This window comes from Pantherophis guttatus, chromosome 1 (genome assembly GCF_059756535.1).
Source record: "Pantherophis guttatus breed Tessera chromosome 1, ASM5975653v1, whole genome shotgun sequence".
NCBI lineage: Eukaryota > Metazoa > Chordata > Lepidosauria > Squamata > Colubridae > Pantherophis > Pantherophis guttatus.
The window spans coordinates 348,732,518-348,759,741 of NC_142063.1; the positions used below are offsets into that span (position 1 = coordinate 348,732,518).

Consider the following 27,224-nt stretch of genomic DNA (forward strand, 5'->3'; position numbering starts at 1 on the left):
TGCATGCAGGGGGGGGGGGCGAGACCCCGGCTGCCCTCCCACTGCCCCTCGGCCCACCCCAGGGCCCCTCCGGACGTTGCCCCTCTACTCGTTCCGCAGGGCAGCTACAACCAGCCGCTGGGGACGTCCAGCACCCACGCGGACACCCTGTTCCTGGATTGCACCCTGCGCGGGCTGCAGCTGGAGTCCTCGGACGCCTGCGCCGACTGCCTCTCCCGGCTGCTGCTGCTCTTGCGCCCTCAGGACCCTGGGCCCCAGGAACCCCTGGGGGAGCTGCCCCCCGCCCTGGGGGAGGAATTCGGGGTGCTTTGGAAGGTGGACCTGAAGGTGGAGGACGTCAACCTCTTTACGCTGTCGAGCTTGGCAGGTGAGCCTTGGGGGTGGGGGGGTCTTTTGTGCCTTGGGAACCAGCAGAGAGGAGACCCCCTTGCTTGGGGGTGGGGCCTGAGAGACGGACTGGCTCTTCTTGGCTCCAGCTTTCAACCCCTGAACCCAAAAATGATTTTGGGGACACTTAAGAGTGTTTATTTATCTCATTTAGGGCCGTTCTGTCTCCCCCCCCCTCACAGAGACGCTCTCTCCCTCCCGGCCATTTTGATTTGGCTCTGGATTTGCACTTCGATGGCCAGATTTATTTTATTTGCATATTGGTTTTAGATAAAGTATTTTCATATTTCATTTATTTTATTCAACAAATGAAGCATTAAATTTGTTCGTTTAGTGACCGTTCAAAGTTACAATGACACTAAAAAACGAAGTGACTTAGGACCAGTTTTTCAGATGACCCTGGCCGCATTCCCCACGGTCACCCGATCAAAAGTCAGACGGGCAGCAAGGGACTCACAGTTATGACGGTGGCAGTGTCCAGGGATCCCGTGACCCCCTTTTGTGACCCTCTGACCAGCAAAGTCCACGGGGAAGTTTTAGCAGCCGTGTGACTCACTTAACAGGTGCGGCGATTAAGAAGGTCAAATTTTGGCCTCCTTTGTGGTCATAAGTCGAGGACTGCCTGTACAGGATTACAAACCATGCAAAGAGGGCTCTCCAAATGCACTGACTTTATGACTTCCCAGAATTCCCCAGCCAGCAGAGTCAAAAGTCCAGAAGTCGTGAAGTGGCTGCATGAAAACTTTGGGCGTTGACAGGGAAGACATTAAAATTAACATGAAAGGGGATCAAATGCATTGACGGGCGCAGAATCCGCCCTGGTTCCATCAGCCGCCCCCAAATTGGGTTGCTCCCATCTGGCCCCAGGACGGATTTGCAGGCCCCTTGGGAAGCAGACGAGAGAGAGCGGCCGACCCTCACCCCGAGGGGCCTGGTACCCCAAAGGAATACTCTGCTGCCAGTGGCCCTGGGGCGGGGGGCCTCTCCAAGCAGCCAAATGGCTCCCTTTGGGTCCCCCTGAGTTAGTGGCCGTTTCCACTCGCGACGGTCGGCCGCCTGGAGCAGCCCTTCCCATTTGGGGTCTTCCTGCCTTCAGCTTCCATCAGGGAAAAGGGACTCCCTGCTGCAGGGACACGGGTTCAAGGAATGGGATGGATGGGCTTTGTGGCTCTTTGGGCCAGGAGGTGGAGAGTTGTGCCCTGGCCTCACTGAAGGTCTGTCTCTCTGTCTCTCCCACTCTCTTTCTTTCTTTCCCCCTCTCCCTTTCTCTCTCTCTCTCTCTCCCTCCCTCTCATCCAGGGGCCACAGAGCTTCGGGTGGACACCTTGACCACGCTGGGCAGTGCCGAGAGCTGCACCATCAGCATCCAGGGGGTGGCGCTGTCCCTGGTCAAGAGCCTGGCGGAGAAGATGCAGCCCTGTTGCAAAGCCCCCGCCATCCCCAGCCCCGTGGCTGGCCTGGCCGCCCTCTGCCTCACCTACCGCAGCAGCATCCGCTCTCTGGAGGTGCCCCTCCTACCTTGCCAGTCGCCTCCCCCTGCCCCAAGCGCTTCGCAAGGGATCCTGGGCTCTGGGCTCAGGGAGGGGGGCTTTGTGGGTGCCAGGTCCAAGGCAACGTTGCCCCCTCCCAGGACGCTCAGTTCCAGCCTTGCTTGGCATCATGGCTTCCTATCCCCCCCTCTCCCCTTTTTTGTGTCTTAGCAGCGGGCTAGAGAAAACAGGGGGACCAAGTGGGGCTTGGCAGGCAGCCTTGTTTGGGGGGGGGCTCATCGCCCAACGTGTCCTTCCCCAGGTGCAATGCGGAGACAACCTGACGCTGCTCTGGAGCCCAGCCACCCACATGTACCTGTTCGAACACCTGCTGGCCACCCGGCGCTGCTTCGAGACGCTGCAAAGCTTGCTGTCGCCCCAAAAACCCACCTCCGCGGCCCTTCCCCCGCAGGGCCCCGAAGGCCGGCTCCCTGCCCAGGACGGGGCTCCCTTCCCAGAGGGCCCGGCACCCAGGAGGCTGCTGGGGCTGACCTTGGAGTTCAGCTCTCTGAAGGTGACCGCCTTCGTGTCGGAGAGCCGCTACTTGAGCCTGGCGGCTGAGCGGCTTTTACTCAACCGACACGGCGCATCCCTCCATTCCTACTGCCCCGGACTGGTGGCCGGCTTTGACGGCAACAGCATCCTGGTCTTGAAGGAGGTGGAGCTGCAGGCCCTGCCGGAGCTGGAGGAGATGATCTTGCACCGCGGCCCCTTCCCCACCCTCTGCACTTTGCGCAACCGAGTCTGGGCCCTCTCTTGCGCCACCGCGGCGGTGGAGTTCCCCTACCAGTATGACTTCTCAGCTACGTTGGATGAGGCGCTGGGCGTGCAGAAGTGGCTGAGGGGACTCCACGGGCGGAAGGCCGCTGGCGGGACTCCATCCCATCCCTTGCCGCCCGACCTGCTGCTCAAGGTCCAGCACTTCTCCTGGGTCTTCCTGGACGACGTCTTCGAGGTGAAGCTCCGCGACAACTACGAGCTGATGAAGGACGAGAGCAAGGAGAGCGCCAAGCGGCTGCACCTGCTGGACGCCAAGGTGGCCGCCCTGCGCAAGCAGCACGGGGAGCTGCTGCCCGCCCGGAAGATCGAGGAGCTCTACGCCTCCCTGGAGAAGAAGAACATCGAGATCTACCTGCAACGCTCCCACCGGCTCTACGCCAACACGCCCATGCGCAAAGCGCTGATCACGTGGACCATGTGCAGCTTGGAGCTGGTGGCGCTGGCGGACGAGGCCTTCTCTGGGGCCGAGCGGGTGCTGCAGCAGATCCGAGACATGGATGCCGCCAGCCCCTTCCCCCCCGAGGGCCTGGAGCTCCTCACCCACTGGTGCCGCATGGTCAAGGGCAGCGTCAAGACCTTCTTCGGTGAGTGCGCGGCTGGGCTCCACGGCGTAGTGGGCCCCGTCCGTCAACCTCTGCCTTCACGTTTTGAGGGACAGGGCAGTTCAGTGTTCCGTTTGTTGCTCGGTCGCTAAATTGTGTCTGAATCTTTGTGACCCCATGCAGTACAGGTAGTCCTCGACTTACAGCAGTTCATTTAGTGACCGTTCCGAGTTACAACGGCACTGGAAAAAAGTGACTCACACCCGTTTTTCACACTTACGACAATTGAAGCATCCCCACGATCACGTGATCAAAACTCAGACGCTTGGCAACTGACTCACACTTACGACTGTTGCAGGGGTCACACGATCCCCTTTTGTGACCTGACAAGCAAAGTCAATGGGGAAGCCAGATTCACTTAACAACCGTTTTGCTAATTTAAACAACAGTGATTTGTTTAACAACTGTCTCACTTAGCAGTGGAGATTTTGGGCTCAGTTATGGCGTAAGTCTAGGACTGCCTGTAGATCACACCAGCCCCTCCCTCCCCCCTCCTCTCCCATCTCCCAGAGTCTGCCTAAATTCACATTTGTTGCATCGATGGCCCTCTCTAACCATCTCATCCCCTGCCCTCCTCTTCTGCTTTTGCCTTCCCTCTTTCCCAACCTCGGGGCCTTCTCCAAGGAGCCCCCCCCCCTTCTCAGTTGGTGGCCAAAGCATTTGAGCTTCAGCTTCAGGATCTGTCCTTCCAAAGGACAGTCAGGGTTGGTTTCCTTTGGGATCAACTGATTGGATCTCTTTGTGGTCCGAGGGAGGCTCAAGCGTTTTCTCCAACAAATGTTCCATTTAGCGGAACGCAGTGGTGTATTTGTGGTGCCCCAGATACTGTGGGAAGTGTGGAAGGCAGGCGCCTGCCCCACAGAGCATGGGGCCTGAGGTTTGCTGAAGGAAGGGGGATGCAAGAGCTAACTGGAGGACATCCAAACGTGCCTGGGGACTATGGATTGTGAAAATGGGCCATGGGTGCCCCCGTGGATACAGTGAGGCTCTTCTGGCTACGGGGCCACCGTGGTAGGTATCGGCGCCTTGGTGTCGTCCAAGCTTGTCTCTAAACCTGGCCACTTTAAGACGGGTGGGCTTCAACTCCCAGAACGGCCCAGCCCACTGGAAGACTTAGGGACTTCAACTCCCAGGGTTCCCTAGGCAGCTCATTCTGCTGTGCTGGCTGGGGAATTCTGGGAGTGGAAGTCCACAAGTCTTGAAGTCGCCAGGGTTGGGAACCTTTTGTCTCATCCAAATTCATCCTTTCCTCGTGTGGCATGAGATGCATCAAAACATCCGAAGGGCTCGTTCCATCAGGATCTGGGGACTTGATCCCTCTTTGATTTGAGGTGACATTGATATTGAAGTCATCAATATGGGGGGGGGGGATATTGAAGGTCCTCGACTTACGACTTGCCCATTATGGTTGCAAGTCATGATGGTTGTTAACGCAGGTGCCCCACATGATCACCTCGCTTAACATCCCGATCCCTGCTCTTCGTGTTGTGTTAACTCCCTTCTAGCGCTGATGATGTTACCTAGTTGGGTCATGAAATGCCCTCTACATGGGGCTGCCCTTGGGGTGCACCCGGAGGCTCCAGCTGGTCCAGAATGTGGCCGCGCGGGTTGTTACGGGAGCTTCCCGTTACTCCCGTGCAACACCTCTCCTGCGCGAGCTGCACTGGCTGCCAGTGGGCCTCCGGATCTGCTTCAAGGTGCTGGTGCTCACCTATAAAGCCCTTCGTGGCATGGGCCCGGGGTACTTGCAGGAGCACCTGCTACCGGCCTCCCACCGCCCAGTGCGCTCACATAGGGCTGCCCTCCTCGGGGTGCCGTCGGCCAGGCAATGTCGGCTGATGGCGCCCAGGATGAGGGCGTTCTCGGTGGGCGCACCGACCCTCTGGAATGCCTTACCCACCGGGCTCCGGACGGCCCCCGATCTCCGCTCCTTCCGTAGGGACCTGAAGACGTGGCTCTTTAAACAAATCGCCTGATCCGCTGGGAGTTTTTTAGTTTTTAGTTTTGCTAAGGGTTTTAATTGGAGTATTTTAATTAACTAAAATTAATTTACTATTTTATTGTGTGATGCTTTTTATTTTTGTGAGCTGCCCCGAGTCCTTTGGGAGAAGGGCGGCATATAAATTTGATTAAATAATAAATAAATAATAATAATGAAACGTCTGCTGCTCAGAAAGCACCAAAGCACCCCACAGCTGCAGATATTCTTTTCCGTTGAAGGCAGTAAGGTCTCTACTTAAGAGCATTTTGAAGAGAAAAGAGGTGAAGGAGCCTGCCCCCCCACCCCCCAACTGTCCCGCCTCTCCCCTTCTCAACGTGGCTTCTTTCCTTTCCTCTGCCCCCCCTCCCCCCCAGTGCGGATCCGGGACTACCCCCGTTATTTATTTGAGATCCGGGACTGGAGACTGTCAGGCCGGCTGGCCGGTGCGGAGACCCCTGGGCAGCCCTGCTCTCGCCGGCGTCAAAAGCTGGAGCTGGGGGCCCCCTGGGGCCCGGTGACCGTGGAGAGAAACATGCCACCCTTGAAGTTCTACCACGACTTCTGCTGTAAGTCCCTCTGGGGGGGCTGTCCAGAATTGTGGGTTGGGGCTAGGATGGGACTCTGACCCCTTTGGGGGAGGGGGGAGAAAGGTCCCCCTTGTCCCCCTCTTCTGATGCCCCTAATCCCCCTCCCCTCCTTTGCCCCCCAGCTGAGGTCTACCAGTTCACCATTGTGTGGGGGCCCTGCTGGGACCCCGCCTGGACCCTGATCGGACAGGCCATCGACCTGCTGACCAAGCCATCGGAAGACCCCAGCGCGCCCCTCCCCTGGTGGGACAAGAGCCGCCTCCTGCTGCACGGCGACTGGCACATGGATATCGAGCAGGCTGGCCTCCACCAGGTGGCCACGGAGGTGAGGCAGCGGCCAGGGGGACACGGGAGGGGGGGCAGGCTCGGGGCTCGGACCCCCCACCCAGCCTCGTCTTCTCCCGCAGGATCCCTACAACACCACGGAGAACCTGCACTGGGAGTGGAGCCACCTCTCCTTCCACTGGCGGCCCGGCCAGTTCGTCTTCAAGGGAGACCTGGATGTCAACGTCCGGACAGCGTCCAAGTGGGTGGACAACCCCTCCCCCCACCCATCCCCCACAGGCAGGGTCTCTCCAATAAAATGGACTAAACAGACCATTTTTAAAATAATTAAAATTCCCAAAGAATTTTTTTTCTAAACGAATAAATACTTTTTCTAGATAAATAAATGAATATGTTTTTCTAAACAGCATTTTCTCTAAACCAACATTTTTCTAGATGAAGAAATGAAATTTCTAAATAACCTTTGACCTATGACCAAAATTGAGCCCAAAATTTCCATTCCTGAAACAGTTGAGTCTTGCCCCATTTTATGACTTTCCTTGCCACATTCGCTAAGTGAAACACTGCAGTTGTTAAATTAGTAACATGGTTGTTAAGTGAGTCTGGCTTCCCCATTGACTTTGCTTGTCAGAAGGCTGCAAAAGGGGATCACGTAACCCCGGGACTCTGCAACCGTCATAAATACGAGTCACTTTGCCCAGCGTCTGAGTTTTGATCACATGATCATGCGGATGCTTCAATTGTCGTAAGTGTGAAAAAAATGGTTGTAAGTCACTTTTTTCAGTGCCGTTGTAACTTTCAACGGTCCCTAAATGAATGGACTAATGATCTTTCAACAGTTCACCAAATGAACTGTTGTAAGCCAAGGACTACCTGTAATCTAAATATAAAAGGGAAATATTCTAAGTAAACATTCTGTGTAAGTCCATTTTAGAAAGAAGGGAGGGAAGGAGGGAAGGAAGGAAGGGAAGAACGAAAAGGAAGGGAGAGGTTGGGAAGAGAATGGGAGGGAGAGCAGGAAGGAAGGAGAGAATGGGAGGGAAGGAAGGCAGGGAAGGATCTGACTCCTGGCTCCCTTCCCGTCCTGGGCAGGTACGATGACTGCTGCTTCCTTCACCTGCCCCAGCTGTGCATGACCCTGGACCTGACCTGGCTGTGCCACGGGAACCCCCACGACCACCACAGCGTGGTGCTGCGCTCCCCGGAGTTCCTGCCCGAGGTGCCCGTGGGGCAGCAGTACGACTCCTACCGGGCCTTCCGCTCCGAGAACCTCAACCTGGCCATCCGCATGGACCTCACGCGGCCCAGTGGCGGTGAGGGAGGGAGGAGGGTGGGGGGGCGAGGGGAAGGGGTGCCACGCATGGGCATCTGCGCTGGGGTGGCCCTGCGGCTCAGGATGGCAGCCACCCCTGTAAGGAGGCCTTCCCAAAGGTGCTTTTTTCCCCAAAAGGCTTTCTTGTTTTTTTCCCTTGAAAATGTTTCCCTTCTCATCCAAGAAGCTTCTTCAGTTCTTCAGAGTTCCTCCCTCCCTTTCTCTCTCCCTCCCTCCTCTGATCCCTCCCATTTTCTTTTCTTCGTTCTTATTTTTCTTCCTATATTTCTTCCATCATATTTTCCTTGCATCCTCTGTCCCTCCCTCCCTCCCTCCCTCCTTCCTTCCCATTTCCCTTTCTTCCATCATTCCTCCATCCTTTTCCTCCCTCCCTTCCTCCGTCCCTGCCTTCCTCTTGTTCTTTTTCTCTTTCTCCGTTTCTCTCTCTCTCTCTCTCTCTGAAGAAGCTTCTTGGATGAGAAGAGAAACGTTTTCAAGGAGAAAGAGCCCAGGAAAGTCCAGTGGCCTTTTGGGGGATGGGGGGAGTGACCAGGGCCTTCTCGTCCCCCGTCCGCAGAGGCCTCCCAGCCGCGCATCCTCCTGTACAGCAGCACCCTCCGCTGGATGCAGAACTTCTGGGCCACCTGGACCAGTGTCAGCCGCCCCATCTGCCGCGGGAAGCTCTTCGGCAACCTCAAGCCCAGCAAGAAGAAGCTGGGCCAGCACTACCGCCAGCTCTCCTGCACCGCCCTCTTCCCCAAGCTCCAGGTGAGGCAGGGAAGGAAGGAAGGAAGGAGGGGCAGGGGCAGGGGCAGGGGAGGGGCCCTCCCTCGAATTTACACGGCTGTGTGTTCAGACCTTCCTGGGATCCATCTCTGGAATTTCCCTCTCTCTCTCTCTCTCTCTCTCTCTCTCTCTCTCTCCCTCTCTTTCTTTCTTTTTTCTTTCTTTCTTTTTTTCTTTCTTTCTTTCTTTCCCTCCCTCCCTCCTTCTCTCTCTTTTCCTGCCGGGCCTGCCATCTATTTATCTATCTATATCTATCTCTATCTCCCACCTATCTGGCCTGAGGATCTAGCTATCTAACTATCTCTCTTTCTTTCTTTCTCTCTCCCTTCCTTCCTTCTTTCTCTTCCTTTCTCTTTCTTTCATTTTCTTTTCTTTCTTTCATTCATTCAAAAATTGATTTATTTAGAATATTCCTTCATTTGTTTAGAATTCTTATTTAGAAGTATTTATTTAAAAAAAAATTTTTTTTTGAAAAATTGTTTAGAAATTTTTATTTCTTTAGAGAAATATTTCCTTAGAATAATTTATATTCACTTACAAAAAAAATATTCATTTCTTTAGAAAAATTATTTGATTATTATTAGAATAGAATAGAATGAATAGAATTATTTATTGGCCAAGTGTGATTGGACACACAAGGAATTTGTCTTTGATGCATCTGCTCCCAGTGAACATAAAAAAAAAACAATCAAAAATACCCCCAAAAAATTGGAAACACATGTTTAGAAAAATGTATTGATTTATTTGGAGAATGTGTTTGTTTAGAAGAAAAACATTTGTTTATTTAGGAAATTGTAGAAATATTTATTTGTTTGGAAAATGTATTTAGAGGATTTTTATGGCAGCCAGACTCCATCCCAGTGACTCTAAAGGCCCCTGAGGGTGAAGCCCAGTGAGTTTTGCCGGATGCTGCCCTCCGTCTGATGGGCTTTCCCCTCTTGTCTCCTCACTTTCCAGATCCATTACTGGGCCTCCTTTGCCCAGCAGCGTGGCATCCAGCTGGAGTGTGGCCAGGGCCACATCTTCACCCGTGGCACGCAGCGGCTGATTCCTCAGGGTGAGCGAAGGGGGCCGGGCGGAGGCCGAGGGGGCCGAGTGCGGATCCTGATGGCCTGGCAGGCCCCCCCCCTCCCGACCCCTGACCCTCTCCCCTCCCTGCAGCCGGCACGGTCATGCGCCGCCTGATCTCCGAGTGGAGCATCGTGCAGATGGTGAGCGACCTCAGCCTGGTGAACGTCCACCTGATGGCCTCCCCCTGCGATGAGAACGTGGACCATCGCTTGGACTCCCTGGTCAAGAAGACCCACCTGCTGAGCCTCTCTTCCCTCACCTACCAGCGCCACAGCCTCCGCACGGCCGAGGAGGTAGCCTTTTCCTCCCCCACACACAAAACACACAAAACACACACCGGGCAAGAGGGAAAAAGCAGCCGACCGGAAGAGAGCCCTGTGTCAACTTGCAAAGCTTTCAAGTTGCCATGAGCAGGAGGGAGGGAGAACTGATAGAGCTGATTGATTTCCCTAACTGAAGTGCATTCCATACACTCTTTCTGACCGCAATCAGAAGGAGGGTGCTAGGTTTCACAGCCAGCCAAAGTGGTTTATTGGAGAATGTGATTTATGAAATGGCCAGAGAGGAGGGGAGAGACAGGGTCATAGGGGAATGTAAATCTACGTGGGATCAGTCCTGACTGCATCCGAGTATTGCCGGAATGTTGCTCCTAATAAATGGCTATACTTCCTTTGAAGTTTGGATCATGGCTCATGAATTAATTAGGGCATCTTTCGGAAACTTGACAGCCCTCTTAAGCCACAACAAGCCATGGTTTACAAACTGCAGTTCGTGCAACAGTAAAGTAACCATGTTTGGGCATTGCAGGGTGCAAATTGGTGTCACCTTTCGCAGAATAAATGAGGGGAGCAAATTTGGATGTCAGGAAGTCCTCAACTTATGACCACAACTGAGCCCAAAATTTCTGTTACTAAGACAGACGGTTGTTAAGTAAGTTTTGCCCCATTTGACAAGCTTTTTAAGCGAATCATTGCAGTTGTTAAGCGAACAACACGGTGGTTAAGCTTCTCCATTGAGGTTGCTCAGGTCGCAAGAACTGATCACCTGACCCCAGGACGTTGTGACTGTCATAAATACGAGTACAGCTGCCAACCGTCTGGATTTTGATCAGGTGGTCACAGGGAAGCTGCAACAGTTGTAAGTGTGAAGAAGGGTCATAAGTCTCTTTTTTCCAGCACCGTCGTGATTGCACAGTCACTAAATGAAAAAGAAAGTCCGGTGACCTCTTGAAAAGGCACCTTGGGGTCACTAAATGAACTTTTGTAAGTCGAGGACTAGCTGTTCTGGGGACACTGTTTGGGTCTTGTATTCTCGAAGTGGAGTACAGGAGGAATGTCCAACTTTGGCCACTTTAAGACTTGTGGACTTCAACTCCCAGAATTCCCCAGCCAGCAAATGGAATTCTGGGAGTTGAAGTCCACAAGTCTTAAAGTGCCCATGTTTGGACACTCCTCGTTCTACAGGTTGGCCTTATACTGCCCAAAGAGGTCTTAAAACCTCTTTCGTTTCAAAACAAGGGCCGGTCTGACCCTCCTCCCTCTTCCCTTCCCAGGAGGTTCTGCTGCGGGACGGGGACGCTGTGCTTCACACCCACCAGCTGCACCTGGTGGACCTGCGGGCGTCCTGGACCACCACCAACCGGGACATCGCCTTCGGCCTCTACGATGGCTACAAGAAGTCCGCAGTGCTGAAGCGCAACCTGTCCACCGAGGCCCTGAGGGGGCTGAAGATCGGCCCCCAGTTGCCCGCCAAGAAGCCCAGGCGGGGCCCTCCCCCCAGCCACCAGCCCCCGCTGCGGGTCATCGTGCCGGCGAGCAGCGGCCGGACGGAGCGAAGCCCCTCCGGAGGTGAAGCCGCCCCGGCCCTGAGCCCTGTGGGGGAAAAGATGCCCCTTGGACGTGGGGCTGTTGCTTGAGGGTCATTGAGTGGGATCAGGAAGATTCAAAGGGCTGTCACCCAGAGAAATAGTGTCCAGATACATGCCTTCCCTGAAGTGGTCACGCGTGTGTGAAATTACCCATAGAAGAGAATATTTGGGGCTCAGGGTGGGACTGTGGGGTCCTTGGTGCTCTCTGAGCTTGCTGGTTTTCTTGCAGACATTTCATGACCCAACTATGTAACATCATCAGAGGGGGTGGGGGGGTTGGCTGTCTGTTTCTATACAGTGGCTTGCCCAATCAAGCAGAAAACAGTACCCCAGTCAAGGAACTGCCAAACAGGACACCACATCCCCACCACAACTGGGAAGGCAAACAGAAAGCAAAACTCACTCAGATGGTGTTACTCTTAACTCCCTTCTAACACTGATGGTGTTACCTAGTTGGGTCATGAAATGTCTGCAAGAAAACAACCACATTCGTTGAGAACCAAGGAACCCACAGTCGTCGTCTTCCTTCTTCTTTTGCTCCTCTTTTTCCTCCTCCTCCTCCTCCTCGCAAACTTCCCTCCCTTCTAGCACTGATGGTGTTCCCTAGTTGGGTCATGAAACGTCTGCAAGAAAACAATCACGTTCAGGGAGCCCCAAGGGCCCCAGAGAGTCTGAAGCCACCTAGGAGAGAAGCTTACAGAAAGGAAAGGGGGCAGCTAGAATTGGAGGCGTGGGTGGCAAATCCTTCAGGAGGGAGTTCCCCGGTGCCACTAATTGTGATAGGGAGGGTTCATTTTCGGCCATGGGTGTGTCTATTTAGTATTTTGGAGGACGGAGCTGTCCTTCCTCATCCGTAAAGGGGTCCTGGGGCCTCCTCCTCCTCCTCTTTTTCTGCAGGGGCCTCCATGTTGCAGAAGCTGATTGAGGAGACAGACAAGTTCGTGGTTTTCACCGAGGAGGAGTCGGGGGTCAGCGAACAGCTGTGCGGGATCGCAGCCTGTCAGACCGATGACATCTTCAACCGCAACTGCCTGATTGAACTCGTCAACTGCCAGGTCTTCGCTTTTTGTTCTGTGCGAGGGGTCTGCGGCCTTGACCCCTTTAAGACCGGTGGACTTCAACTCCCAGAATTCTCCAGCCAGCACATGGAATTCTGGGAATTGAAGTCCTCAGAGCAGAGGGGTCCAATTCTGTTTGGAGACTGGAGGACTGGCTGGGGAATTCTGGGAGTTGAAGTCCACTAGTCTGAAGGTGGCCCAGGATGAACACCCCTGCCCTGCCCTGTGCCTGCTGCTACAGTAAGAGCTGGCCGCCTCTGATCCAGATAGTTCTCAACTTACGACTGTAATTGGGGGCTGTGAGATCTTGTATATGTTAAGCAGGCCTCCATTTGTACATGTCCAACTTTACGACGTAACCCTGGAATGCTGCCAACGAGCATAAAGGTCTGTCCGGCAACTGTTCAAAGTTATGACGAGGGTACTGTAAAAACAGACTTAAAATCAGTCTTTTGAAACCGTTGCAATGCTCCCGCGATCAGAATTTTGTATTTATCAGCTTGTATTTCTGATTGCCCCCCCCCCCCGTTGCTACCACCCCCAACTAACTTCCAGCATTGCCTGCCCACCCCCCGCCCACACCTCCGCCCCCCCTCCGCCCCTCCCGGCTCAAGCCCCAAGATATGAGTCTGGGTCAGCCATTTATTTGTTTAGAAAATGTATATAGCCGCCTACTTGCTCACAGAGACTTTAGGTGGCTTACAAACAATGAAAACACAGTTTGGGGGGAGAAATTAAAATTAAAAGAATAAAAATAAAAAACAATACAGGTAGTCCTCGACTTACGACCACAATGGAGCCCAACATTTCTGTTGTTAAGTGAGACATTTGTTCATTAGGTTTTGCCTTGTTTTACGACCTTTCTTGCCCCAATAGTGAAGTGAATTATGGCAGTTGTTAAGTTGGTAAGCAAATCCGACGGTTCTGACCTAGGCTTCCTGAGAAAGCATCAATTGCAATCTTAGTCCCAAAAAGCCACTTTTATTGAGACGGCTGTGAATTAGGGTCATTCACAGCCCGTAATGATTCACAGTCTGTGCAGATTCCGACAGACGTCTGCTTGAGTTGACACAGTCTTTCAGGGTGATGTTGGTAAGCGCCCACCTTTATCCCCCTGGAAACGCTGCCAGAGACCTAATGGCCAATTAGTTTTTATCAGTGTTTACATCGCCCAGCCTGGACTGAGAGGGTTTTTAGAGTTTGGGGGTTTTAATATAACTTATATACGTCCATTATGTATTTTATAATTTTAACTGATTGTTTTATTGTTGTGAGCCGCCCTGAGTCTTCAGAGATAGGGCGGCATATAAATTTTATTGATAAATAAATAAATAATAGTTTTTGCAAGGCCAAACGGAGCACAGAGTCAAATGGAGCTTCTCAGAGCTTGAACCAACTATATGAACTAATTGCTTCCTGCAAAGGCTCATGTCCGTTTGCTCCTCCTTTATATCATCTCCAAGCCTTACTCCTGAGTCACCCTTTTTTTCCTTAATTGTTCTTGCCTTCTGGCAGCTCTGCCCATGCGCGCACTGGGAACAGGCTCACACTGTTCTTCTGCCTCGCTGATGTCAGATTCCAGAGTCTCCGGAGGCAGCACATAACTATCAGATGGCCCTGGCCTCCTCTCTGCCTCTGACGCAGAGCCCTCGTCCCAGCCCTCCCCAGACTCCAGGACTGGCCCATGTTCCTCCCCGGCCTCCTCACTGTCCGACTCTGCTGCCAGCTCCACTGGCCACCGGCAGGCCACAACACTGGCTGTCCAGTTGACTTTGCTTGCCGGAAGGTCTCAAAAGGAGGATCACATGATCCTGGGATACTCCGACCGTCATAAATATGAGTCAGTTGCTAAGCATCCAAATTTTGATCACATGACCGCAGGGATGCTGCAAAGGTCGTAACTCTGAAAAAAGGTTCATTAGTCACTTTGAACGGTCACTAAATGAACTGCTGTCAGTTGAGGACTGCCTGTAACCCCCCCCCCATGTCCTGCTGGGCAGAAGAGTCCCTGTGCAGGGGGGCTGCCCCACAGGGTCCCAGGGCGCCTTGCAATAACTTCCTCCCGTCTTCCCCCTCCCTTCCAGATGGTTCTCCGTGGGGCCGAGACAGAGGGCTGCGTGATTGTCTCGGCCTCCAAAGCCCAGCTGCTCCAGTGCCACCACCACCCGGCCTGGTACGGGGACACCCTCAAGCAGAAGACCTCCTGGACGTGCCTGCTGGACGGCATGCAGTACTTCGCCACCACCGAGAGCAACCCCTCCGAGCGGGAGGACGTGCAGCTCTGGCTGGAGGTAGGGCCGATGACCGTCTTGCTTGCCGGCCCTGCCGGTCAGAGGGTGGCGGACCCATTGCTGACCCCGGATGAGCCAGGCTGGGCTGCAGCTCTTGGTAGAAGGGGGGGAGGCTAAAGACCCATCCCCGCTTTGCTCTACGCAATTTGCTTGTGTCAGCGTTCCAAGTAAACTGAACCCCTCAAAGAACAGTTTTGTTTGGAGATCTCATATTGGCACAGGCTGGTGAAAACCGACTCAGAGAGTTCCCACGGATTTTCACCTAATTAAAAAGTGAAAGTTTGCCTTTTCCCAAAACAATCAGTCCCATTGTCCAGTGGATGCTGGCCGGTTGCCTGGTTACTTCGCTCCTCCTTCTCTCTCCAGCCGGCTGTTGGAGTGTCCTTGGTTCACAGGAGAAACCATTTTGTTTTGGCTACAAAACCCCAACTGCCTCTACTCCCGCCTCCCTCCCTCTCCCTCATCTCTATTGTGGCAGGCCTCAAAAACGGCCTCCGTCAGGCCAGCGTCAGAGTTGACAGCTTGACCGTCTCGGGACCACTTTATAAGGCCTTGGTATGGCCACCCTTGGAATGCTGTGTCCAGTTTTGGTCGCCACCATGTAAAAAAGATGTGGAGACTCTAGAAAGAGTGCAGAGAAGAGCAACCAAGAGGATTAGGGGACCGGAGGCTAAAACATATAAAGAACGGTTGCAGGAACTGGTTATGTCTAGTTTGAAGAAGAGAAGGACTGGGGGAGGCATGATAGCAGTGTTCCAATATCTCAGGGGCTGCCACAAAGAAGAGGGAGTCAAGCTATTCTCCAAAGCACCTGAGGGCAGGACAAGAAGCAACGGGTGGAAACTAATCAAGGAGAGAAGCAACTTAGAACTAAGGAGAAATTTCCTGACAGTTAGAAGAATTAATCAGTGGAATATAAGTTGCCTCTAGAAGGCTTTTAAGAAGAGATTGGAGAGCCATTTGTTTGCAATGGCATAAGGTCTCCTGCTTCAGCAGAGGGTTGGATTAGAAGACCTCTAAGGTCCCTTCCAAGCCTGTTATTCTGAATTGGGAACTCTTTGTCCGCAGAGAGCAGGCTCTTACCCTGCACACACACGGCTCAGCCTGGCTCCCTCCCTCAGTCCTTGCTGACCATGTGCCCTCCTTTCCCTGCCCTCCCCCCCCCCCAGGTCAAGAACATTGAGGAGCACCCGCAGCGCACCCTGGACTCCGTGCAGGAGCTGATGGAGAGCGGGCAAGCCGTGGGCGGCATGGTCAGCACCACCACAGGTCAGCAGCCAGCCTGCCCAGGACTGGCACAGGGAGGGGGTGCGCAGCCCCCCAAGAGACAACCTTCTTCTGCAGGAGAGATGATGGGCCAGCCGTGATGCCTCCTGCAAGACGCTCAGGCAGGGAGTGCCCCAGGCATCCTGGGCCCTTTGCTGTCCCCGGGCACAGCTGTCTTCCTTCTCCCCGCCAGATTGGAACCAGCCGCACGAGGTGAAGCCCACACAGCAGGTCCAGCGCATCATTTCGCGCTGCAGCTGCCGCATGTACTACATCAGCTACAGCCACGATATCAACCCCGAGTTGGCCACCCAGATCAAACCGCCGGAGCTGCCTGCCAACCTGGAGAAAGACGACCTTCTCAAGAAGCGGGAAGGTGGGCAGCGGGGAGTGTCCGGCCTTCTTTGGATGCCAAGGGTCTTGGGTGGGAGGGGGGGCTTTCTTAGTCCAGGTCACCTCCCCATCCCTTGCCCCATCCAGCCACAATACAAAAAAGATGTTGAATGCACATACATTGAACAGATGCAGGAACTGGGCGTGGCTGGTCTAGTGAAGAGAAGGACCAGGGGAGACAGGATAGCAGTCTTCCAGTATTTGAGGGGCTGCCACGGAGAGGAGGAAGGGGGTCAAGCTATTCTCCAAAGCAACCAAAGGCAGAATAAGAAGTATCAGGTGGAAGATCAATAAAGAGAGATCCAGTCCTGGTGGCTCAGCAAACTAAAGCACTGTTATTAACATCAGCTGCTTGCAATTACTGCAAGTTCGAATCTCACCAGGCTCAAGGCTGACTCAGCCTTCCATCCTTTCTTAGATAGGTAAAATGAGGACCCTGATTGTGGGGGCAATAAGCTGACTTTGTATAAATATACAAAAGGATGAAGGCTATTGCTTAACGCATTGTAAGCCGCCCTGAGTCTTCGGAGAAGGGCGGCATATAAATCAAATTTATAAAAAAAAAAAAATCTGGAAATTAGAAATTTCCTGACAGTGAGGATAATTAACCAGTGGAACAGCTTGCCACCAGAAGTTGTGGCGGCTCCAACCCTGAAGACTTTCAAGAAGAGAGTGGGCAGCCATTTGTCTGAAATGGTCCAGGGTCTCCTGCTTGAGCAGAGGGGTGGACTAGAAGACCTCCAAGGTGCCTTCCAACTCTCTTATTCCTTGCAGGGGCCGTGGACACCTTCACGCTAATCCACCATGACCTGGAGATCTCCACCAACCCGGCCCAGTACGCCATGATCCTCGACATTGTCAACAACCTCCTGCTGCACGTGGAGCCCAAGCGGAAGGTGCCTGGGGGGGGTGGATGGGGGGCCTGAGGTGACGCTGATGTTGGGAGGGTCTTGAGAACTTTTGCCCTTGCGAGCGGCCATTTTCCTCCACGGCTTGCCTGGGGTGCTTTGTGGATGGAGAGGAGGGTGAACCCACCCCTGCCAGGTTCCCGGGGCATCTCCTCTTTGGTGCCATCCCAGGCCCCCCTCCAAGGTGCCCGAAAGGAGGCCAGGTTGTGCTTGGCGATTCCACCTTCGGGATCCAAGCAGGGCAGAACGCTGGGTCTTGTAGTCAAAGCAGCCGCTGAAGGAGAGAAGGGCCCAGTAGGGGGGGGGGGGTCTAGGACAACTCCCCACAGGATAGTTGAACAGTTCAGTTTAATTATTTAAAATAAAAACTATTATAATTATTGTCATTCAGGTTTCATTCTGTCCATTCCTTTTGCATCCCTTCTTTGATGATTCTGTTCCGCCATTTTTTGGGGCTGTTAGTGTAACTCTCACCCTGCGGCGAGTTGGCCATGGCAAGTTGCCCGCAACAAATTATCAGAGACCCCTCGGTGCGGTCAACCCTCGGGGGCCCAACCCACCGTGGGACAAGGGTTACACGAATATCAAAGAAATGGTGGAATAGAATCATGAAAGAATGGACGCCAAAGGAGGAACGGGATGAAATGTGAATGGCAAAGAATTAAAACGAGATTTAAAATTATTTCAGATAATTAAACTGACCTGTTGACTTGTCCCACGGTGAGTGGGGAGTGGGAGGAAACGTTTGAGGGGAAAGCCTGGGGGTCTCTACTGACCATTTCCCGAGACAAGACAAGGGAGTCGGGTGTGATTCTTGTAATATCAGCAATAAAGAAAACTCCTTTGGCCCATTGTGGGAGCTGTTCTGGTTGCTTCTGCCTTTTGGGTTGGGGGTGTGTGTGGGTGTCATCTGTGAGCAGCGTCTCCCCCTCTGTTGTGACCCAGGCCCACGTAGTTAGTATTAAATACAAACAGTTCTAAAACAAACAGACTTTATTAGAACAGCTGAGAATTAACTCATTCTCAGCATAGTCCAAACTAAATTAAAGCAAATTCTTCAAAACACCATTCCTCAGTTTATCACCGACCTTGGGATAATTAGGCAACCTGCCAAAGGCTTTTCTTGGCAAGAGTTCAGAAGCAGAAGATGCAGAAGAGAATTGAATACAGTGAAACAAGAAGCAATTCTCTCAAAGTTGTTTTCCGGCAAAGAGGCCAAGAGCCGTTGCTGGTTTGTTTTAAGCCTTATGGGAGGGGCCAATCATCTCCTGGCCTTACTCCAGAGTCGTCCTCTCTGCTTTAGCTGCTCCTGCCTTCTGGCAGCTCTTCTCATGCGTGCACTAGGAACAGGCTCCTCCTGTTCCTCTGCCTCTCCGCTGTCAGCCTCTGGAGGCTCCGGAGTCCGTACATCACTGCCAGATGGCCCTGGCCCCATCTCTGCCTCCGACGCAGAGCCCTCATCCGGGCCTTCCCCTGACTCCAGGACTGGCCCATGTTCCTCCCCAGCCTCCTCACTGTCCGACTCAGCTGCCTGCTCCGCAGGCTGCTGGCGGACCACAACACCCTCCTTGCCACTTCTGGAGGGGCAGAGGTCTTTTCTACTCCATGCAATTCCCACTGGCCCCATCTGCCTTAAAAACTGACCAAGGGGGTCTTGGCCCCTGACCCTGGCCCCCAACCCTGGGTTTTTTCCCCCCTCCTCCCCCCCCACCCCCCACAGGAGCACAGCGAGAAGAAGCAGCGAGTCCGTTTCCAGCTGGAGATCTCCAGCAACCCGGAGGAGCAGCGTAGTAGTATCCTGCACCTGCAGGAGGCCGTCCGGCAGCACGTGGCCCAGATCCGGCTCCTGGAGAAGCAGATGTACTCGGTCATGAAGGTGGGCGCGTCGGGGGATGGGGCTGTGATGGGGGGAGGCTTCCTGCGTGGCCCTTGGGGAGCCTGTGTGTGATACCCCCCCCCCCGGCCTTCTCTCCCCAGTCCTTGCAGGACGACGGGCGGAACGAGTCGCTGCTGGAGCACAACCAGAAGCTGCAGCAGCAGCTGAGCCAGGAAAAGGCCACCTTGCAGCAGGAGAGCGAGGACCTGAACATCCTGATCAGGTGCGGGGAGCAGAGGGGGGGGGGGTCCAGCCAAGGGGGAGGGGCTGGCTGCTGCTTCTGCTACCTACGGAGGCCCCTGGGAGAGCCTGCAGGGAGCCCACCCACCCACCCAAGGGGGCCACGGCCTCCGGTCTCCGGAGAGAGACGCTGGACTATCTTAGACTGTCACACCTGATGTGGTGGGACCTACAGGTAGTCTTTAGAATGAATGAATGAGCTGCAAGGGACCTTTGGAGGCCTTCTAGTCCAGCCCCCTTTCTCAAGCACGGAGACCCTACCCCATTTCAGACAATTGGTGTCCAGTCTCTTGTTAAAATCCTCCGGTGACGGGAGCGCCCACAACTTCTGGTGGCCAGCGGTTCCACAGGTTAATTGTCCTCACTGTTAGGAAGTTTCTCCTGAGTTCCGGGTTGCTTCTCTCCTTGATTAGTTTTCATCTGTTGCTTCTTGTCTTGCCCTCTGATGCTTTGGGAAATAATTTGACCCCCAACTCTTCTTTGTGGCAGCCCCTCAAATACTGGAATATTGCTATCATGTCACCCCAAAATCCTTCTTTTCTCTAACTAGCCAAACCCAAATCCTGCAGCCGTTCTTCGTATGTTTTAGTCTCCAAGGCCTTTGATCATCTTAGTTGCTCTTCTCTGAACTTCTTCCAAAGTCTCAACATCTTTTTCATAGTGTGGTGATCAAAACTGGTTGCAGGATTCCAGGTGTGGTCCTTGAGTTACGACCATAGTTGAGCCCCAAAATTTATGCTGCTAAGCAAAATATTTGTTAAATGAGTTTTGCCCTATTTCATGACTTTTCTTGGCACAGATTCACTTAACAGATCATTGCACTTGTTAAGTTAGTCACACGGTTGTTAAGTGAATCTGGCTTCCCCATTGTCAGAAGATCACAAAAGCTGATCGGGACACTGCGACCGTCATAAAATACGAACCAGTTGCCAAGCGTCTTAATTTTGATCACGTGTCCGTGGGGGTGCTGCTGCAACGGTCGTAGGTGTGAAAAAGGGTCGTGAGTCCCTTTTTGCAGTGCCGTTGTAGCTTTGGTCACTAAGCAAATGGTTGTAAGTCGAGGACCACCTGTCTCTCTTTTCTCAGGTGCTTTAAGGACTTCCAGCTGCAGAGGGCCAACAAAATGGAGCTGCGCAAACAGCTGGAGGACGTCAGTGTGGCTCGCCGGACCGAGTTCTACTTCGCCCAGGCCCGCTGGCGCTTGACCGAAGAGGACGGGCAGCTGGGCATCGCGGAGGTGGAGCTGCAGCGCTTCCTCTACAGCAAGGTGAGGCCGGGGGCCAGAGGGGCCGGTGGGGGGGGGGCTTGGGGAGCTGGGCCAAGCCGGCTGCGGCTGCGGCTCACCGCTCCGGCCTCTTGCAGATAAACAAGTCGGACGACACAGCCGAGCATCTCCTGGAGCTGGGCTGGGTGACTATGAACAACCTGCTGCCCAACGCCGTCTACAAGGTGGGTGGCCCATCCTCTCCCCACCCCCACCCATCCCCCCTCGGCCTTTGGGGGAGGAGTGGGAGTCAGCGGGTCACTCCTGCACGGCTGCGAGGGAACCTCTGGGCCCGGATGGGACAATTCAACCATTCGATTCTATCACTTAAAACAATGAGAAAAGGTTATATTTTTTTACCTGTGTGCCTTGAGGATCCAGGCCTGCCCCCCATTTCATTCCGCCCCTCACACAGCATCCAATCAAAACTCACAAGACCAGAATCGGCCTTGTGATTCAACCAGTCACAAGACCAACTGACCACCCAGCACCCATATAAAAGGACAAGACACCCCACCCCAAGACCTCGCTGAAGAGGTTAGCTAGTTTGGTAACAAAATGTCCAGGAGTTAAACAGCAAGCTTGGACAATGGAGCCCTGGCAGAAGTGTCAGCCTCGTCCCGCGGGCAGTTGCCTAGAGCCCCTCTGGACACACGCAGAGTGCATAGAAGCAAGGAGGGGGCTTCCCCCGTGCAGAGGGGGATTTTGACCCCCGGGTATGTCCCCTGCAGGTGGTCCTGCGGCCCCAGAGCGCCTGCCAGTCGGGACGCCAGCTGGCCCTGCGGATTTTCAGCAAGGTCCGGCCGCCAGTGGGCGGCATTTCCATCAAGGAACACTTTGAGGTGAGAGGGGCCGGGCGCCAGGGCTGTGACGCTCCCCCCCCCTTTTGAAAGTGGGGAGCCTGATCTCTCTGCCTCCTCCCCCCCCCCAAACAACCAGGTCAACGTGGTGCCGCTGACCATCCAGCTGACGCACCAGTTCTTCCACCGCATGATGGGGTTTTTCTTCCCTGGACGCAACGTGGAGGAGGAGGAGGTGGGCGACGAAGAGGACAAGTCCAAGCTGGTGACCACGGGTGAGCGTGAAAGGGACAAAACCACCCCTCCCCTCCCCTCCCCTCCCGAAGGAGGCTGCCTGCACCTCTCTCTGCACGCTTCCCAGCTCCGTCCCGGGGGAAGGAAGGGCTCTGGGGGCTGAGAGTTTTTAGGTGAAGGAAGGCGAATCTACGTGTCCCAGGATAATGTCGCAGGATCCAAATTGGGTCGGTCACCAGGACTGGAAGTTTTAGTCTTCCGAGCTTTCGGACTCGTGCTGGAGCCCATCCTCAGGGAACGTCCCTGCCTCCTTGTGTGAGGCTTTTGATTTAGTAGAGTGTTGATGGCCGGCTATTAAGTGGTTAGTCCTTGTTTGCGCTCAGGTCTTAAGTACCCGGTAAGCTGGTGGTAAATCAGCATTTTAACATTTTTATTGGGTTATAAAATAAAATAAGATGCAAAATACAAAAGTAAGTAGGAAAACGGTGGGAAGAGAAGAGAGGGAGGATAAGAAAAGATAAAGAAAAAGAAAAATTGACTTCCGATTCTCTCGGTTGCAGTAAAATAAGGTATTAATATCACAACTTTTTGTTTTTTTTCATAATAATATGAGCGAGCCATTTCTAAAGATGCATCAATCTAATCCAGGGGTCTCCAACCTTGGCAACTTTTAAGACTGGTGGACTTGAACTCCCAGAATTCCTCAGCCAGCAAAGCAGAGTTGAAGTCCACCAGTCTTAAAGTTGCCAAGGTTGGAGACCCCTGATCTAATCGGTAAAACTCAAAATCTGAGTTTCCTTCTTTTCCACTTCAAGCGCAAAGTTCAGAAGCGGTCTCCATGTGGAAACCAAAGTACTTACTTTCTTTTCTTTAATCAAAATGGTCAATTTTGCCATTTCATCCAACGGTAAATCGGTGCTCCTATTGACCGACAACGTTTCTCCTGGGCTTCAATCATTTCCCTGGCTATTTTTGTCCCTGCTCGGCCAACAATCGTAGTAGCTGCGAAACCGAATGCCACGTCCTCGTTCATGGCAAACGAGGCTACGCGTGATCTTCGGCCCTCCTCGGCTGATGAGTGTTTCCTCTCCTGGATGTGCAGGCATGCCGGTGGTCAAGCCGCGGCAGCTGATGGTCTCCGAAGACTCGCTGGGCTCCGGGAAGGGCATGGGCCAAGGGCTGAACCGGACATCGGGGGTCAGGCGCTCCTTCCGCAAAACACCCGAGGTAGCTGCCGTTGTGGGACTTCTTGGCCTGACTTGGTCCTCGGCCAAGCAAAGCACCCCGGAGTCCTCTGAGTTCAGAGACACGTGTGTGTGTGTGTGTGTGTGTGTGCGTGCGTGTGTGTGTGGTCTTGCTTCCTCAGAGCCCAGCGGTGTCCTCACCTTCTCTGAGAGACCATCTAGAAGTGCCCTAGAGGGAGAGGCCGTGGGGTGAGGGCGAAGGGGGTGGGAGGTGAGGCCACGGACACTCACGGGGACTTTGGGCAGTGGCTCTGCAGCCCATCCTGCCTCGCAGGGGTGTCGGGAGGGCCTCCACGCAAGGCCTGCTTCCCATGGAGGTGGGGAGAGAAGGAGCCCAGTTGAGCCTGGCAAGTGGTCAAAGCTGCCCTTAATGTGGACCCAAGGAGGCTGCCTCCTCCGTCCATCCATCCGTCTGTCTGTCCATAAACTATACAGATAGTCCTCGACTTATGACCACAATCGAGCCCCAAATTTCCGTTGCTAAGCAACACACTTGTTAAGTGAGCTTTGCCCCATTTTATGACCTTTCTTGCCTTTCAGTTCAGTGTTTCATCTGAGTACATATTTTGTGTCCTCTACTCCCTCTCTTGCCACTGTTGTTAAGTGAATCACTGCAGTTGTTAAGTTAGCAACTCGGCTGTTAAGTGAATCTGGCTCCCCCCTTGACTTGGCTTGTCAGAAGGTCACAAAAGGGGATCATGCGACCCAGGGACGCTGCCTCCGTCATAAATAAGAGTCAGTTGCCAAGCATCCGAATTCTGATCATGTGACCCTGCAACGGTCGTAAGTGTGAAACATGGTCCTAAGTCACTTTTTTCAGTGCCGTCGTAACTTGGAACGGTCACTGAATGAACCGTAAGTCGAGGGCTACCTGTATGGTGGTCTTGTTGTGGGGTCTCTCTCCTGCGGCAGCCTTGCCAGGAAAGTCGGGGAGCTCCTGGGCGCAATGTGGGGGCCGCTGGGCTGTCTCTTATGGCCGCCGTCCCCCTTTCCCTCCCCAGTACCCGGTGGACGACATTGACAAGATGAAGGAGCGGGCGGCCATGAACAATTCCTTCATCTACATCAAGATCCCGCAGGTGCCCCTCTGCGTCAGCTACAAGGTGCGTGTGTAGGGGGGCAGTCGGGGGTCTTCCTATTCAAAGGCTCCATTGGGTTCTCCTCCCTCACACCACCTTGTGGCAGTGAGTTCCACAGGATTGCTTTTGTTGGAAAGGGATGATGGTGGGGTTGGGTCAGTGTCTGGGGTGGGGGCTGCTAGGAAAGAGTGGGAGGGGGCTCCTGGTTTCTGAATCCCCCTTCTGCTCCCCCTCCCCCCGGTCGCTGCAGGGAGAGAAGAACAGCGTGGACTGGGGGGACCTCAATCTGGTGCTGCCGTGTCTCGAGTACCACAACAACACCTGGACGTGGCTGGATTTTGCTATGGCGGTGAAGCGGGACAGCCGGAAGGCCCTGGTGGCCCAGGTAAGGGAGGGCCAACAAAGCCCATCGGCCAGGCCGGGCATGGAGTTGCAGCTGAGACTGTAGAACCGCCCCCAGTTCCTGGCACTGCCACCCCAGGCAGCTGGCAAGCTTTTCAGGGATGGCACTCTTAACGCCAGCTCTGGTACCCGGTACTTCTGGCTGGGCTGGGGATTATGGGAGACGCATTACCTGGGATGGGGAGAAAGTGGGTGGAAGCCTGACACACGGGCTCAACTCCATTCTTTCCTCCCACCCTTCCTTCCTTTCTACCTTCCTTCTTCCCTTCCTTCCCTCCCATCCTCCCTGCTTCCCTGCTTCCTTCCTTCCTCCATTCCTCCCTCCCTCTCATTCCCATCTCTTCTTCCTTCCCTCCCTCCCTCCCCTCCCTCTCATCCCCTTCCCTCCCTCCTCCCTCCCTGCTTCCTTCCTTCCTCCATTCCTCCCTCCCTCTCATTCCCATCTCTTCTTCCTTCCCTCCCTCCCTCCCCTCCCTCTCATCCCCTTCCCTCCCATCCTCCCTCCTTCCCTGCTTCCTTCCTTCCTCCATTCCTCCCTCCCTCTCATTCCCATCTCTTCTTCCTTCCCTCCCTCCCTCCCCTCCCTCTCATCCCCTTCCCTCCCTCCTCCCTCCCTGCTTCCTTCCTTCCTCCATTCCTCCCTCCCTCTCATTCCCATCTCTTCTTCCTTCCCTCCCTCCCTCCCCTCCCTCTCATCCCCTTCCCTCCCATCCTCCCTCCTTCCCTGCTTCCTTCCTTCCTCCATTCCTCCCTCCCTCTCATTCCCATCTCTTCTTCCTTCCCTCCCTCCCTCCCCTCCCTCTCATCCCCCTCCCTCCCTCCTCCCTCCCTGCTTCCTTCCTTCCTCCATTCCTCCCTCCCTCTCATTCCCATCTCTTCTTCCTTCCCTCCCTCCCCTCCCTCTCATCTCCCTCCCTCCTCCTTCTCTTCCCCCCCCAAGGTCATCAAAGAGAAGCTGCGCCTGAAGCCAGCGGTGGGCACGGAGTCCCGGGCGAGGCAGGAGAGCAAGCTGGAGGGGCCGGTGCAGCAGCAGGAGGAGGACGAGAAGGCCCGCCTGCTGATCGGCCTGAGCGTGGGCGAGAAGAACCCGGGCAAGAAGTCCATCTTCAGCCGGCGCAAGTGAGGCCGCTGGGCCTGCCAGGCGGGAGCCCACCATCATTGCCTGCCCTGCCGGGGCCCGGCCTGCGGGCGCTCTTGGGCACTGTTGGCCAGGTGCTGGACTGAGACTGAAGGGGCCCCGAGGGCCCCAGACGCGCGTGGGACCAGGCTACGGAGAGCGGGGGGGCGGGGGGGTCCTCCGAAGGCCAGGCGGTGGGGAAGGGGAGGGAGAGTTTAAATAACAGAGTTTATCATTTGGAGCCGTCTCCTGTCGTGATTGCTCTCCCCCAACCCCCGAATCTGCCAAGGGGGGGCCGCCCCCTCCCCACTTCATGCCAGTCCCAGACTCTCCCCACCCTGGTGCCCCCCTCCCCCGCCTCTTGGGACTGGCTCTCCCTCCTCCTGCAGCCTTGGGGAGCCCTGGGGGGGGGGAAGGGGGGGCTTCTGGGCTCCTCAGCCAGAGCCCCTGATAGACCGACAGCAGTTCGTTCAGTGACCATTCAAAGTTACAACAGCACTGAAAAAAAGTGACTTATGACCATTTTTCACACTTACGACCGTTGAAGCAGCCCCACGGTTGTCACATGATCAAAATTCAGATGCTCAGAAACTGACTCCTATTTATGACGGTCGCAGTGTCCTGGGGTCCCGTGACCCCTTTTTGCGACCTTTTGACCAGCAAAGTCAGTGGGGAAGCCGGATTCATTCAGCAACCGTGTGACTCACTTAACAACCGCAGTGATTCACTTAACAGCTGTGGCAAGAAAGGTCGTAAAATGGACCAAAATTCACTTAACAAATGTCTCGCTTAGCAACATAACTTTTGGGCTCAGTTGTGGTCGTAAGTCGAAGACTGCCTGTCTTCTGAAGCTGAGAACCCACTGTGGATCCCCCCGCTTTCGACCTCTCAGAGTCTGCCCAGAGCAGGGGGACCATCCTCAGGTGGGGGAGGGGTGTCACTGCAGGGGGCTCCCCAGGACCCTCCAAGCCCCATCAGTCCAGACCGCTGGAACTCGGCCGCCACGTTCCTCCTCCTCTGAGCTAGAAAAGGCCGCTGGGGGTCCTCTAATAGGCAGTCCTTGACTTAAAACAATTCGTTCAGTGACCGAAGTTACAACAGCCCTGAAAAAAGTGACTTTTGACCGTTTTTCACACTTACGACCGTTGCAACATCCGTCACCTGATCAAAATTCAGACGCTTGGCCACTGACTCACCTTTATGACGGTCGCAGCATCCCCGGGGTCACGTGATCCCCTTTTGCAACCTTCTGATCAGCAAAGTGAATGGGGAAGTCGGATTCACTTAAGGACCCTCTGGCTAACAACTGCAGGGATTCACTTAATTGTGTTTTTAACTGAACTGCAGGGATTCAATTAAGAAACGTGGCAAGAAAAGTTGTTAAACAGCAAATCTCCCTTAACAAATGTCTCACTGAAGGTCAGTTTTGGGCTCCTCCTTTGAGGACCACCTGTATCAATGCAAAGGAAGGAAGCGAACTCCTCCGTGGCAGCCTTGACCCCCGCTTTGTGGCCCCCGTGGTTGTTAAGGGGGCCCTCGGCCAGGAAAGGGGTTGGTGCCTCTGTCGGCCCCCCTCTTCCTTCAGCCCAGCTGTGCAGGGGGGTCCTTGGGGGAGCAGACCCCAGACATCTGAGGGCACCCCCTTCCTTTAAGGGGAGGCTGCTTGGGGGGCCCAGAGAAATGCCAGGCTCTTCAGAGGCCTTAGGAAGCCCCTGGCTCTCTTTTCCTCCCCCCCCCCGGGGTTTTTTGGGGATTCCTTTCCTTCTTCCTCCTGCTTCACCTTCTTCCTCTTCCTTCTACTTCACCACCTCCTTCCTTCCTCCTCTCTTCTTCCTTCTCCTCCTTCACCTCTTCCTCTCTTATCT

The 27,224-nt window shown here is 54.3% G+C and overlaps 1 protein-coding gene across 1 annotated transcript in view; it reads left to right on the plus strand.

Annotated features, from left to right (window-relative positions):
• The window catches only part of BLTP2 (bridge-like lipid transfer protein family member 2), a 40,758-nt gene extending 15,158 nt beyond the window's left edge, over positions 1-25,600 (plus strand). The window contains exons 14-39 of the mRNA XM_034424511.3: positions 100-367; positions 1,687-1,892; positions 2,179-3,280; positions 5,654-5,845; positions 5,989-6,191; positions 6,274-6,392; positions 7,244-7,464; positions 8,041-8,231; positions 9,207-9,306; positions 9,411-9,613; positions 10,873-11,167; positions 12,085-12,242; positions 14,330-14,536; positions 15,706-15,805; positions 15,996-16,178; positions 16,970-17,091; positions 18,824-18,979; positions 19,081-19,202; positions 20,306-20,486; positions 20,582-20,668; positions 21,215-21,325; positions 21,423-21,558; positions 22,620-22,744; positions 23,763-23,864; positions 24,091-24,225; positions 25,183-25,600. Of these exons, the coding sequence (XP_034280402.2) occupies positions 100-367; positions 1,687-1,892; positions 2,179-3,280; positions 5,654-5,845; positions 5,989-6,191; positions 6,274-6,392; positions 7,244-7,464; positions 8,041-8,231; positions 9,207-9,306; positions 9,411-9,613; positions 10,873-11,167; positions 12,085-12,242; positions 14,330-14,536; positions 15,706-15,805; positions 15,996-16,178; positions 16,970-17,091; positions 18,824-18,979; positions 19,081-19,202; positions 20,306-20,486; positions 20,582-20,668; positions 21,215-21,325; positions 21,423-21,558; positions 22,620-22,744; positions 23,763-23,864; positions 24,091-24,225; positions 25,183-25,365 (5,208 nt within the window). The 3' untranslated portion in view covers positions 25,366-25,600. The remainder of the gene's footprint in view (positions 1-99; positions 368-1,686; positions 1,893-2,178; positions 3,281-5,653; positions 5,846-5,988; positions 6,192-6,273; positions 6,393-7,243; positions 7,465-8,040; positions 8,232-9,206; positions 9,307-9,410; positions 9,614-10,872; positions 11,168-12,084; positions 12,243-14,329; positions 14,537-15,705; positions 15,806-15,995; positions 16,179-16,969; positions 17,092-18,823; positions 18,980-19,080; positions 19,203-20,305; positions 20,487-20,581; positions 20,669-21,214; positions 21,326-21,422; positions 21,559-22,619; positions 22,745-23,762; positions 23,865-24,090; positions 24,226-25,182) is intronic.
• The last annotated feature ends 1,624 nt before the right edge of the window (positions 25,601-27,224 follow it).